Here is a 14530-nt window from a genome sequence, read left to right on the forward strand (position 1 = left end):
CTGACTGGCAATTCTAAATTGTCTGTAGTATGTGAGCATGTGCACAAAGGGTTGGCATTCACCTCCAGGGTGTCCCTATGGGGATAGGCCCCACATTCCCCATAACCCTGCATAAGTAAAATAGAAAAGGATAGGGTTTCTCCCATCTTGTTGTAGTACGTAGATATAGAGTGTATAGAGATAAAGCTGTCAAACACCACTGCAAAACAAATCCCAGTGAGACTTACTACTAGAACCCATACCTATGTGTGGTTTTTATTGCTAGTTTTACATTCAGAGCTCATCCCATGATACACTGTCATCAACCATAACCCTCCGTGTTTAAAAGTTAAGCCAACTGGCATTTTTACAGAAATAAATTCAATCCACATATATCTACTTTATTTAAAGACCTAGTGATAATGTTTGGCCTATGTTGTACCAAGTTAAAACCAATTACAGTCAGACAATAACAAATCATCTATTACAGCAGAATTAAAGTCCTATTACGCTACCATACGAACAAGGAATGTAAAATTTATAAAATATATATAAAATAAAAACACATACTGAATTGCAAAACCCCAAATTTAATCATGTTAATGCTGAAAGAAATAAGGCAGCCGTTTGAAGATTTGCTTGATTACATGGAGGGGGGTGTCATTGTATACCACCTTCATAAAATGTTAAGATAAAATCAGAATAAATTAAAAATGTGTTCAATAGGCACTATCACAGCGCAGCAAGGCTGCTGGATAAGGGCACACAGACATTTCCTTTCCTCAGCCATTAAATAATTCAACACATTTTGTTTTAAAAGGAACACATCAAATATTTTACAATCTCTCAATCCTGTTTAACAATGAATATGCAAGTTTGTTCAAATCATTTTCGAAGAAGACGGTCAACATGTCTGAAGATTTGAGTCTACATCATAATGCTTCGCTGTTTTAGCTTCAATGGATTTGATTTGTTTGAGTTAACACTTGTTAGTGTATTACATGCTAAGCTGGTCGGTACTTTGTGAGCTGCTTTCTTTAAAAGGTGTGTGTGTGGGAGTAGGAAATTCCTGTTGGGGTTCAGCAGCAGTGCTGTTTGAGGGTTGGTGGTATTTTCAGTGAGAACCTGTTAATTTGAGGCTTTGGTTCAGGGCAGAAGGGCAAAGTGCATGAGAAAGAGAGGAGGGCCAGACAAAGCGAGAGGTGGGGGAGATGGGATGAGCGGAAGAGAGGTCAGGCTCAGAATTTCAGACCACAAACTTGTTCTTGGTAGTTGAGCCACTCTTAGTGGCTGTGTCAGCATGAGACTGATAGCCAATGGTCATCTTCATAGGGATTCCTAACCGCTCCTTATACACCCTCCTGTGGAACAGAAACAACCACATTGCCACACATTTACATATCAATGCTGCAGAACATGTTTGCATCAAAATATGCATCTTTCACTATACATTTGTTTTGCATGATTTTCAATGTGTGTGTACACTTCTAACCCTATGTGTGTTATTGCATCTTTGTTCTCATAATCGGTTGTCCAGACAGCAATTTTATCTCCTTTTGTTCGGATGTTGACTACAGCACCGCAAACATCATCACTGTAGTCATCAAAAGCTTCTCCTATAAGGCAAAGCATCTGCAACCACACGGAAAGAACATCAGGACAAGAACACAGCTGTGAACAACTGCACATGGGATCAGGTTAAAGCAGTTAAAGCAATTTCAAAAGGGTGCTCACCGTTTCCAGCCAAAAACGGTCCAAGTCGAGCTTCCTCTGTTGTTTGTTGAGGGTGATGAGCCAGCGTCCTCCTTTCTTATTTCTCTCATCCTCCCACATGGGCTCAATGCCATCCTAAAAGGTGCAAAAAATGTTACATATTCTGACAATTCCAACATCAAAATGTGGATCCAAAAGGAAAATATACTACCTCTTGACTAATGCATTATAACGAGCTTGCATTTACTCCACACGGACAAAAACAAAAAAAAAAAACACTGACATACTTATAATAATGACGATAATGATGATGATAATAATAATAAAGGATGTTCACCTTGAACAGCGAATAGTCACAACCAGACATCAAATTACTGGACAGCTGAATGTGGTTATAAAGCCTAAAAACACAAACAAGCCATCAAACCCAAACCATTCTAACATTTTTTTTTCTCTGCAAGATATTCTTAGACATACATACAAAACGTAACCCTTACGCCCAAAAATCTTCTACTGTGTCAAACTTGGAAATCAGTCGCAAGTTGGCTTGCCATGTTTTGCTCTTGTCGTTTTTAAAGAACCATAAAGACCATCTGCAGGAAGACAAGCAGTTACACATCCTCTTCAAAGGATTTTGTTATAAAGTGACAATCCTGTACACACACAAAACTTGACAAGGCTGTCGGCTAAAAGAACAACGTGAAAAACAGAGAGCGGGTAACGTATGAGCGGCAGAAGGGTGTTGTGTAGTTTATGGTTGACCTGTTTTGTAGCGGATGTTTGATATAACACTCAGGGCTGACAATCTCCTGGCTCGTCTCTTCTGAGTTCTCCTCTTCACTCTTCAATGGATTCAATATTACTTCCTTGAGAACAGAAATGCCAACAAACAAAATGGCTTATGGAAATGTCAAGTCTAACAAATATCCCACTTGATTTAAGCACATTGTTCGACTGTTTGAAGGCTGTGAAATTAAAAAATAAAAAAAGCCTGTCTACATTTGCAATGAATCAAGTTTACTGTTCCAAAGCATTTTGTACTTAGCAATATGTTCATATAAGGGTGGTATTACATTAGTACAAAATAATCAACACGTTCATATCACTCAGCTCTAAAAGTCAAAAAAAAGTACAACCAACAGCTGGAACTAAAAAACAAACTAGATGACAAACCAAGTAGGTGTTATTACAGACCAGGGTTTATTTCAAACCAGCAAGAGCTTACTCATGTGTCATGTTAGTGAGATATTAAGGTGTTTTTCTTTTTTTTTCTGAGACTCTTCTAGAGAGTTAACTCGGATACAGATGTGGCGGCAGATTAGCAACAGCTGCCAGCCTACGTTTCCTACCATGTGTATGGTGTTCATGAATGTAACTAAAGTTAACACAACACACATGTGCTGACCAACACCGCCTGGTCAAGAACAGGAAGGGACGTCGCTAGCTTGCTAACGTTAACACATGTACACTCTTTTCATAGCTATATAATACGCTACGTGGGGCAGCGTGTACTCATACAAAAGCAAAGGCAATATATCCAGAACAGGCGGTGAAGCGTACATACAAAACACACAACTGAAACGGCGATCACGATTAGCGAGCCTTCTACGAAGATTCTCGAAAACAGTATGACAAACTAGTCTGAGCCTAACTTGTTAAGACAGTCAGGAATAAGTTAGTGTTCAGAGACTTCAGCTCTCCCATTCAAACATGTCGATTAACTTTACTGAAGTCTAACTACAGCTCACATTCTGGGGTCATTCTGAACTAAGTCATATACACGCACGTTCAAGTTAACAGATTATGTTATGGATGCTTAAAAAGAGCTGGAAAAATGAAAAAATGTTCTTAGAGTAATGCATCGACTCACCGGCTCTGCAGTCGCCATTTTCCATGACTTGTTCACACAGGCCTCATATGGAACATTCAGGCTACGTCCCAAACCGCGTACTACCCTACTACATAGTATGCCCTCTTATGGGCGGTGTACTATTACTTCATACTGTTTAGTGCGCTAGTATGCTGTTTTAAAAGTAGCCTCAGTTTCATTGGCCGAAGCCTGAACCTATAGCGCTAACAGAGGGAGTTCAGGATAAACTTAGCTAAACTTCAATATATAATAGTTTTCAATAAAATAAAATGATAATTTTATGTGTTGTATATGGCACGTGTCATGTTAACATTAAAAATATAAAAGCGTTAAAGTATTTTAAATCGTTTACAATATTCCCTTGAACATTTTTAAGTATCACAACTAGATTCATAATTTAGCTATATAGGAAGTGTGTCTTAAATTTGTGACTTCTAAAAAATATATATTTAACTTTTAAAGTTTAAGTTTTTTGTTAGGACTACATTACACTGACCAGGCATAACATTATGACCACCTGTCTAATATTGTGTTGGTCCCCCTTTTGCTGCCCTGACCCATCATACACTGTGTATTCTGACACCTTTCTATCAGAACCAGCATTAACTTTTTCAGCAATTTGAGCAACAGTAGCTCGTCTTGTTGGATCGGATCACACGGGCCAGCCTTCGCCCACCATGTGCATCAATGAGCCTTGGCCGTCCATGACCCTGTCGCCGGTTCACCACTGTTCCTTAAACAGCTTTTGATAGATACTGACCACTGCAGACCGGGAACACTCCACAAGAACTGTAGTTTTGGAGATGCTCTGATCCAGTCGTCTAGCCATCACAATTTGGCCCTTGTCAAACTCGCTTAAATCCTTACGCTTGCCCATTTTTCCTGCTAATAACACATTAACTTTGAGGACAAAATGTTAACTTGCTCCCTATTATATACCACCCACTAACAGGTGCCATGATGAGGAGATAATCAGCGTTTTTGTTTGGCGCTGTGTGTCCTGTACTGTCTTTTGTTGTTTTTTGTATTTTCTGTTTCTGCACTGTATCTTATGTCTTGCTCTGTAAGCATCTGGTTGCACTTTGCACTTTGGGTGTGAATTTCCCTTTGGGATGTATAAAGTATCTATCTATCTATCTATCTTTATGTAGCCAGGACAACTACTTAGCTGCATGTTGTTGTTTTTGTTCTGTAGCTATATGTTGTTATGTTGCCTTATGTAGCACCAGGGTCCTGGAGTAATGTTGTTTCATTTCACTATGTACTGCATCAGCTATATGTGGTTCAAATGACAATAAAGCTTCTTGACTTGACTTGATGTGCATGTTGCAGCAAAAATTGAGATTTTTTTCTGTAGCAAATCTGCCTCAAGATTTGATATTTCATATATTTGTGGGAGGCTTTGTGGTACCACAACAACCACTCTGGGTTGAGCCAGTCTGACCATTGTCTTCAGAACCTCAGAAGCAAAGCTGGCGAAGGACTTTTGTCCTAAATGTCACATGATTCTCTGAAAACTCTGTGTAGCATGCTTAACTTTTACTATATCCACTATGAACATATACAGTACACCGACCAGGCATAACATTATGACCACCTGCCTAATATTGTGTTGGTCCCCCCTTTTCTGTAAAAAAAGCCGTGACCCGTCATGCACTGTGTATTCTGACGCCTTTCTATCAGAACCAGCATTAACTTCTTCAGCAATTTGAGCAACAGTAGCTCGTCTGTTGGATCGGATCACACGGGCCAGCCTTCACTTCCCACGTGCTTTGGGCACCCGTGACCCTGTCGCCTGTTCATCACTGTTCCTTCCTTACACCACTTTTGATAGATACTGACCACTGCAGAACATCTCACAAGAGTTGCAGTTTTGGAGATGCTCTGATCCATTCGTCTAGCCATCACAATTTGGCCCTTGTCAAACTCGCTCAAATCCTTACTCTTGCTGCCTAATATATCCCACAGGAGCCATGATGAGGAGATAATCAGTGTTACTCACTTCACCTCTCAGTGCTCATAATGTTATGGCTGATCGGTGTATTGTAGGATGTCTTTCTGCTTATCACAGTAAAGAGTGGTTATTTGAGCAACCTCTTAGGTGGAACCAGTCTGGCCATTGTCCTTAACCTCCTACAACCTTAGAAGCAAAGGTCCTAAAGGTCACATGTTTCTCTGGAAACATTGTGTAGCATTTACTATATCCATTATTGGCATATATAGGTTTATATTTTTGATTATATAAGTAGAATGTGCTTAGAATCAATATTTTCGGCGACTTTTACTACAGAAAGCTTTATTATGATTGTAAGCCGTTTCGAGAAGTTGAATGAACCTCGGCGGTCGGTTATGATGACGTCACGCGAGTCCCGTATTTGACAACTGAAACCGGAAGTGTTTGAAGCAGGGCTAGTTCTTCAGTCACTTCTCCGCGACTCTGGTAGTTGGATTTAGTCTCAGGTGGCAAAATGTCCAAGGAATCGCCGACAGTGAACGATGGGGCTGTGATTAATGGTCGTGTTTTTCTCGAGGCAGAGGGTCAGAGGAGGTATCCGTGTCGGTACACAGCAGGCAGCGAGCAGGTAAACAAGACAAGTCAGCAACTGTGATCCTTGGTAACCATAATCTCTGACAGAAACAAACACGAGGATCTTTACAGTTAAAATGTGTAAATGAATACACTGCGACCTTTAGACCTGTTGGTTGCAACGCGACAAAAGACTTTGTCATGTAAACATGTAGCGGAACTGTGTGTGTACACATGCAAATAGGCCCTTTCAACAGCTTGTTTAAATTTGCATTAGTCTCAATGTGCCATTGTGTATTATATGCTTAAATTTACAGCAATTTATCCATCCTTATTATCTTTACTTTAAGAAAAGAAATGAGATCTAAGCATAGTCATTTTTCCTGTTCAGCTATGAATTTGTTCCCACAGCTTACATCTTAAAGTTAATATCTTAACAGCCCTGAAATTTTAGCAGCACATGGTTCCATCTGAAGTTGTGTGGAGGTTTAATGGTTGTAGGTAGAGCATTTTCTTTTCAAGAACTGTTCGAAAGATATAAAGACGGTTCACACCTCACCACGCTTCTTCAAAAGCCCACGTGGTTCCTGCTGAGTAACCACAAGAACCCCGTGACATCTTAGAAACATCTAAACACCTATGTTTTAAATACGGTACATGCATAGCAGAAAAGTGTGTATAAGTCCTGTGTCTTTCTGTTGATTTTCTCTTACTTAAGGATGCCATCCTTTATTTTATTTTATTTTATTTTATTTTATTTTATTTTATTTTATTTTATTTTATTTTATTTTATTTTATCTTATTTTATCTTATTTTATTTTATTTTATTTTAAAAAAAGGTAATCAAGCTCTTCTTTCTTTTAAGGATGACCTCCGGGCAAGAGCACGACCTCCCGGCACGTCTAACACCATGTCTGAATCTCAGGCTGGATCAGATACAGTAGCAGAGGCAGCACTAGTGGATGACTGCGAGAAGCTGGGCACTCTGTTTGGGATGTTCAATAAGTGCCTGAGAGGCATCGGCTTCACACAGCTCTACTTTGGGGAGAAGATTGTAGAGCCTGTGGTTGTGCTCGTCTTCTGGCTGCTACTGTGGTTCCTCGGCATCCAGGCCCTGGGTCTCGTAGGAACTCTTTGTATTATCATCATATACCTCCAGAAGTAGTGGCCTAAGCGGGATGGAATGATGATATTCTTTGTGTCTTGGCGTGATCTAATACAGATCAACATAATGAATGTCCCTTTATAATGAATAGCATTATAGCATTCAATGGGTTTAGGTCTCTCTTCTTTTGTGAGCCTTAAATGACTGTATACATCTACAGTGTCATGGTAAAAGTGTTCAATCTTTATAAAGTTTTTATATATGCTTTAATTGTTTGTGTGCTGTTTTTGGGAGCAAATTTGAAAAAGTTGAATTAAAACACTTTTATGTGGCACTGTATCTGATAATAGTACTACGCAGGAAGTTTCGGAAAGCTGATATTGAAGGTTTTCTTGTCATCTATGCACTAATTTAGATGTTTTTGATAAGCATGTTTTCTTAAATATCAATTTGTATTGACTGTTGAGTGGCATATTCATAACAGGCATGGATGTTAATGGAAAAAGCACTTTAAGAGGAAGAAACTTATACTATTTTGCCTTTAAATAAAAACAAAAAAAGACACATATCAACCATACTTTCTCTTGAAAGTGAAATTAATAGTTTGATTTTGTTTGTTTGTTGTTTTATCTCATTGCCCTTGTAGTTATTTGTGCATTCTCCACACAAGTGCACTAGAGGGCAACCTCTTCATGCACCCTATCTCCTAGAAAACCAATCAAGAAGTTATCTCTTTGTAACAAATAGTAAACTCTAGTTGATAAAGGTCTAAATGTACCAATGCATTGCATGTCATTCACAGTCAGATATGGCAACTGTGTGTAAAACTAATGATTCATTCTCAATGTTTATATGAACCAAGCATTTACATTATAGCATCTGAGTGTTAAGTGCGTGTGTGTGTGAGAGAGAGAGTGAGGATGTGTGTGCCCTGTGTTGAACTGTTGTCCCATTCAGAGTGTTTTCATGTTTTGCTCCCACTGTTCCTGGGATAGGCTCCAGATCCATGCCAACTTTGATCAGGAATACTAAATATTAATGGATGAATGTATACCAATGTTATTATCCTTATGTGTCCTACTGAGAAATATGTATATTCCAAAGATTCTTCTATAACATCGAGCATTGCTAATCTAAAAATTATTCTTGTAACAATGTATTAAAACATATTAACCAAACGCATTCTGATGCTTAAAAATAAACAACCGACTAATTTCTGTTCTTTGAAAGCAAAAAAAATTTTGAATAGAAAATAAGTTATAAACTGCTGTCTCACATCTGAAAATGATTTGTCAGTATGAGCATTTGTAAATGTGATTTCTATCTTCGAGTTATGGCCCCAACACAAGTATATGATTTGTTAATGATTGTGTAAAAAATATTACGTGTTTTGTTATGATTATGTAAAAAATGTGATCAATGACAGTTTACAACTGTTTCCTTATACCTCATTTAGGAGACTTTGTGCCATTATTTAGATCATTATTTATGCCATCTTGCTGCATTTTCTATCAGCTCTTTTGGGATTTTTTGTTATATATTTTACTTCTGTATCTGCAGTCAACTGTGGCTTCATATTTGATTGTCAAAATAAAAATCATTACGTTTTTAAAGAACAAATGTATTGTTGGATTTGAATATTAGTTTGCCAGATATGAGAGACCATATCCACACTGCAAAATGACCATGTTTATGTCCATCAAAATACAATATGCAGTCTATGTATTTGTACTGATGGTAGTCATCTATAAATGGTTCTATAGTACTTAAACTTGAATATTTAAACATTGAGTTTATACTTTAAACCTAAGTATTTTGTACAAATTTTTGTATTTTTCAGTTACTTTGATTCTCTCTTACAAAGTTTTCCCACTAAGGCAAAGGTGCTTTTTATTGTGTCTGAATGTAGCATTGTCTGCATTTGAACTTGCCATTTCTCAGCAGTATAGCAACCTCCCTTTTTCTGTTGCACCCCTTGAATGCCATAATTAATTATAACACTGTCATATCCTCCTTTATTACATCCCTATGACTGGCTTGTCTGTGGCTATTGCAAGAGTTTGCAATGTGTGAATTTGTACACGGCGGTGAGCAGGTCTCAGCAGCCTCAGGATCATCATGCAACAGCAAGTTGCTGGTTGCAGTAGGTTAACATCAAAAATGTATGTGTGTGCGTTTGGTAGAAAAATAAAAAAATAACAAACAGCAAGTCAGAGACAAGGTGAGCAACAAAACAGGACACACAGCACAGCTAGTCATATGCCAGAACTTTACTGCGTAAATACACATTATCTTAATTATTCTAAATGTTGTTGTTGTTGTCTTTCAGCTGCGCCCTGTTCAGTGTCACCACAGCAGATCTTCCGATCCGAATATATGATTTGGCTCTGGTTTAACTCTGCATGCCTTTCCTGATACAACCCTCCTATTTTATCCAGGCCAGGGTGGTGATTTATTATATCTTAATTATTCCAAATTTGCTTCAGCTATTAGGTGAACCCAATTTTAGTAAACCAGCTTTTTATCTGTGGCCACGCATCGATCGAACGATCTAAAATACAGACTTCAGCACTGTTGATTATTTAAAGTGCCGTGGGAGTGAACATTTAACTTTTACAGCATGTAGCAGATGCCTATATACAAATGAACTATACAAAAGGAGTGTGTAATTTCAGTAAAGAAAAATGTGCTCATACTACAATATGTTATCATCTACATTTACACTGATGGCAGCTGTCAGATGACTTTATTCATGGCAGCTGTCTTACTTCCAGGCCAAACTTCCAAACCACTTCAAGTTCTATTTACTTGCATTCCAAGTGAAACTTACATTTCTTCTGGAACAACTGGAGATGAATATAAAGGGTTCCTAATACTTCCTTCCTACATTGCTCAGATAATAATTTCCCTTCCTATGTGTTTTCCAGAAAGAATGATGACAACTCAAAGTGTCATATTCATTCAGTTGTGATGCTGAAGTTTAATGAGATTAAGTTCTGATAGTGATCTTAAAGAACTGGAGTGCTGATATTATTACCATTCAATCTACTAACATAAAACTCAGGCTGTTAATACAGTACTCTATTGAGGATGAGAAACACCCTGGCTATTAGTACTAAACCACAGATGAGATGATCTTAAAAAATAATCATACCTCAATCATTAAGGAAATGACTCAGATTAACCACTAAATAAAGATCAGCTCTTTCTGTAGGGTTTTCTTGTTTCATCTGACTGCTGAAGCCATGGTCTGCAAAGAGCTTACAAAGATTTCAAAATGTTGGAATATCAATCAGAAGAGTTATACAGATGTTTTTCCAAAACATTAAATGTACCATGGAATATAATGAAGGTGAGGGAACACAGTGGCACACTGACCAAAAAAAGGGTATCCCTTCAAAATTGACAGGAAAGACAAGTAAGCCTATTAAAGAGGCTTCCAAGAGATCTGTGGCAACATTAAAGAAGCTGCAGGAATATCTGGCAAGTACTGCTCTCTCCCTGCATGTCACAACAACTTTTCGTATTCTTAATGTTTGGGATACGAAGAAGGTGACATCCAGAAGAAGAAGGTGACATTTCGCCAAACCATGGAGCAAAATGTATTATGGTCTGAGGAGTCCAAGTTTGCACAAACTGCATAGTGCCATACTCAGGTCTCATTGCTTTGTGTTGGGGTTGGAGACCTTCCCAACAAAAATCAATCCCCTGCATGTAGGCAATGCTCAGAGATAGAGATGCTTCATGGTGGTTCTGCAAACATTATTCAACAAAATTTAATGTTAAATAATAATGTAGTATTTGCTGTCTGCTTTGCTGGGTGGTAACTGTCTTTACTACTGCACAATATGGTCAATTGCACATCTGTATTCTGCATTGGTCAACAGCAAACCGGAAAATGGCACCCTGTAGACAGTGCGCTCAGTAGCCACTAATCAATTGTTATTGACAGCCATTGCTCTAAATGCAATCCACCAACTGCAAACAATCAGTTGTTGGCTGTGTATTTTTGTGCCTGGCACTTAAATTTTCCAGGGCTTTTGGTGAACTGAACTTTGATTGTTTGGTCAGTTTTTATCCTGACTCAGACCCCTGCTATTCCATCAATGTGATGTGGCAGTAAAGCTCTTTTCATTCTTTGTTGCAGTCTAATAATGTGACCAGGTGTGAGGGCTCCCACCAGTGGCCTGTTGTCCCATATACTTTGTTCATGTTTCAGCAAGAGGTGATTATCCAACACCTCTTGAAAACTATTCATCAAAAGATCTGCCCAGGCACTTGTACTAGGTGTTTATAACAGCCTCAAGCAACAGCATTTAAGCAGCCAAACAAGATTTTTTTTATTTGTGTCAACAGACCCATTGTTTTCCATACCTTGTTGATATGGTTTTTATAGCCAAGAGCCCTGCATGCAAACACTGAATCTCTGAAAAGGCCATTATCTTCATGAGAGGAAATAGTACATTCACCATGGCTAAAATATTACACCATCACATGCCTCCTACACACATCTGGACACCAGGAAGAGAAATTATGTTAAAATGCTGTTTGACTATAGCTCAGCATTTAAGGCTGTAATCCCCTACCAAACTCACAACCAAGTTAGAGATTCTGGGACTTAGTTGTAACTGTATTAGCAGATCTACAAATTCCTGACAGTATGACCTCGAGCAATGAGTGGGCAGCAATATCTCACCCTCCTTCACCCACTCAGAGGCCCCCGCTTTATTCACTATACACTTATGTTTGTGTGGCCACGATGGAGTTGATAGTAGACTTCAGCACAAAGCAGTAAAGGAGCTACCACCCCCTTGACAGTCATAAAAAAGATTTCACTGCATGTCATACTCTTTATGGCTGTGTGTGATCAATAAAATTTTAATTTCAAGCTTTGTATTTAAGTGGTCCATTGGACCGCTAGTGAAGGCATCAGTCTGTCTTCTGGCAGCATTCTAGCCCAACAGTTTCTGCATCTGCATCTTTTATCCATTATGGATACTCTTATACCAGATCACAGATTGCTGCATTCTCGAACATATAAAAGCTCCTTTATTAAACTGGTACGCTGTGAAATAGCCAACCCACTCACTTGGGCTGATAAATCACAAAATGAGTCTGGCATGTGATCTTTTGCATTAAGTGGAGGATTAAGCTTTAGCTTTCCCAAGATGGCCTTGGTGCCAGCTTGCAGGGCAACCACTGATGTACCATGTGCTGGGGTTATTTCTGACATTTGAAATGCTCTGTTAGTGGGCTATCAGAATTCTCCTCTAAAGTAGGTCTGTGAGGCACTCCACTCAGTGCTACACTTAATTGCACTCTTACATTTAACAGCTCTTGCATGTGGCACATGTCAGATGCCAGCTTTTTCACTTAATGTTTCAAATGCAATGAGGGTGCTTGTTGTCTCCTCTCTACACGGCTGAGCAGCCAATACCTCGGTCAACTTCTGTTCTTCCTTTGATCACACCTCAAGGAGCTTCCCTAACTTTTCCTAGCAGGTCTGCAGACACTTTGATGGCCTAGTTTTCTCTCCGTTGCACTTCTGTAGCATCACAGGTGGTTGCTGAATTGGCAGTAGTTCTTCCCTAGCCTGTGATGCATACTCTTTCCTTTTTAACTGGCATATAATATAATTAAGGCAGGTCTGTGTAAATGCTTGTCAAAAAATGCTCCAGTCCCAAGCAACCTAGGCATTAGTCATTTCCATTGTTTCACAGCTTGGGCTTTGACAGCACAAACAACTCGGCATTGTGCACTGAAACACAGAAAATAATGCATTTAAAAGAGTGAAAAAACTTCTTAACAATTCAAAAGAAGTTAGAATTTATTGCTTTATTTTATAAAATAAACACCACACTACTGCAAGCCAGCACAAACAATAAGCAACGTGTCTGCTCTCTAAGTCAATACTAAATTTACCAAGGTCCATGTCAGTGTACTCTACTTGATAGGTTAGTTTTTCACAATTTATGCAATCTTTTACAAGGATCGAATGCTTCCTAGAGTCTTGAATCCGATATTTCCTTTACAGTCACAAGACACCTGAGAGACACGAGTACATGGTCATGATGTGACACACACAAAAATTCCATTAGTTTCAGAAGGAACCTGTCTTTGGTCAGTATGGAATATAAGAAGATAGTATGAAATTTAGTACAACAAATAAAAAATAGTGTAGAGGGTTTTAAAAGGGCCTGCTTATATCCCCCTTATAACATTTTACTCAATAAACTGTGGAATGTCAGCTCTGAATGATAAAATACAGGTTTGGCCCGCTGATAAATGGAGAAGGAATCACAATTTGTCACCATTTCCCAGTACTATGATGTACACCTGCAGTCTGAGGTGAAAGGAGTGTGATCAGAAAAACTGCTGATGAAGAACAAGAATTTGGCCTCTTTCCTAAGTATAATCCACTGCACCTTGTCTGAGCTACAATCATTAATCAACTCCACACTATTTAACAGACACTATAGTCTAGTCACTCAGATACAGTCCATTATATTGCAAAATGTGGTGGCAAAATGTCTAAACAAGACCAAAACAAACAGGACCACTGTAAGATAAAAGGCAATTGCCCAATCTATCCATCTTTTTGGCTCTTATGTGGCTAATACAATTTTATTGTGAAACCGAGCAGAGTAAACCAATTGTAGGGCTCATGGAAAAGGAACTGCTATGCTTTTGCATTTTTAATTATGCATGGGCTGTAGCATTTGTGTGAAAGAGCTAACATACCCTCTGTTAAAAGGCACATTTGAGACACATCAGCTAGTGCATTAAGAACAAAAGATAAAATCACCAGATTAGAGATTGCATAACTCTAAAGGGCATGCAAGTTTCAATGTAGTAATTACTGTAAAATCACCCAGCTCTTGGTTCTTTTTTTTTCTCGTATTTTCAGAGCTGCCTAAGTCAATAATATGTTTAGAAATAAAGGAAACAAAAGAAATCACTTCAGTGAAACTAGCATATTCGAAATGGAGGAGATACTGGAAGCAAACCAGGCTGTAGGCTGGAAAATATTCAGCAGTTTATCGTAGTTGTTTATCGGCTTCTTTAAACAGTACATTAAGCAGATGGAAGGACTCCAGATCAATCTAAAACAAGTCTTTATGTTTCATAAAATATCTGCCCCTCCATTTTTGGTTCTGTTGACCACTTGAACTTTAAAAAAGTTCATTGTATGATTTTTGACCCCAGGCCCAGTGCTTCTTTTTCCAAATCCTAGCTACCACCTGGCTAGATTCACAATCTTACATAAGATATACATAAATTATTAAACAAGTTCAAGGCATCTTCTCATAAATCTGTTGGATAGCTTATAGCTCCT

At 38.5% G+C, this 14530-nt stretch overlaps 2 protein-coding genes across 3 annotated transcripts; one reads left to right on the top strand and one right to left on the bottom strand.

The window, feature by feature from the left end:
- Nucleotides 1-227: 227 nt before the first annotated feature.
- On the bottom strand, nucleotides 228-3705 carry eif4eb (eukaryotic translation initiation factor 4eb). 2 transcript variants are annotated; one of them, XM_058386728.1, is made up of 7 exons: nucleotides 3563-3704; nucleotides 2455-2558; nucleotides 2190-2285; nucleotides 2030-2093; nucleotides 1714-1827; nucleotides 1472-1611; nucleotides 228-1340 (listed from the first exon to the last, which is right to left on the bottom strand). In XM_058386728.1, the coding sequence occupies exons 1-7, from the start codon at nucleotides 3578-3580 to the stop codon at nucleotides 1226-1228; spliced, it is 651 nt and encodes a 216-aa protein (XP_058242711.1). In that variant the 5' UTR covers nucleotides 3581-3704; the 3' UTR covers nucleotides 228-1225. The 2 variants fall into 2 exon arrangements, with proteins under 2 accessions (XP_058242711.1, XP_058242713.1); XM_058386730.1 differs by lacking the exon at nucleotides 2190-2285 and having other exon boundaries at nucleotides 3563-3705.
- Nucleotides 3706-5927: 2222 nt separating this feature from the next.
- On the top strand, nucleotides 5928-8814 carry fam241a (family with sequence similarity 241 member A). The gene is made up of 2 exons (XM_058386763.1): nucleotides 5928-6144; nucleotides 6955-8814. The coding sequence occupies exons 1-2, from the start codon at nucleotides 6031-6033 to the stop codon at nucleotides 7252-7254; spliced, it is 414 nt and encodes a 137-aa protein (XP_058242746.1). The 5' UTR covers nucleotides 5928-6030; the 3' UTR covers nucleotides 7255-8814.
- The last annotated feature ends 5716 nt before the right edge of the window (nucleotides 8815-14530 follow it).

The sequence above is a fragment of the Hemibagrus wyckioides genome, linkage group LG03, assembly GCF_019097595.1.
Source record: "Hemibagrus wyckioides isolate EC202008001 linkage group LG03, SWU_Hwy_1.0, whole genome shotgun sequence".
In the NCBI taxonomy this organism is placed as follows: Eukaryota; Metazoa; Chordata; class Actinopteri; order Siluriformes; family Bagridae; genus Hemibagrus; species Hemibagrus wyckioides.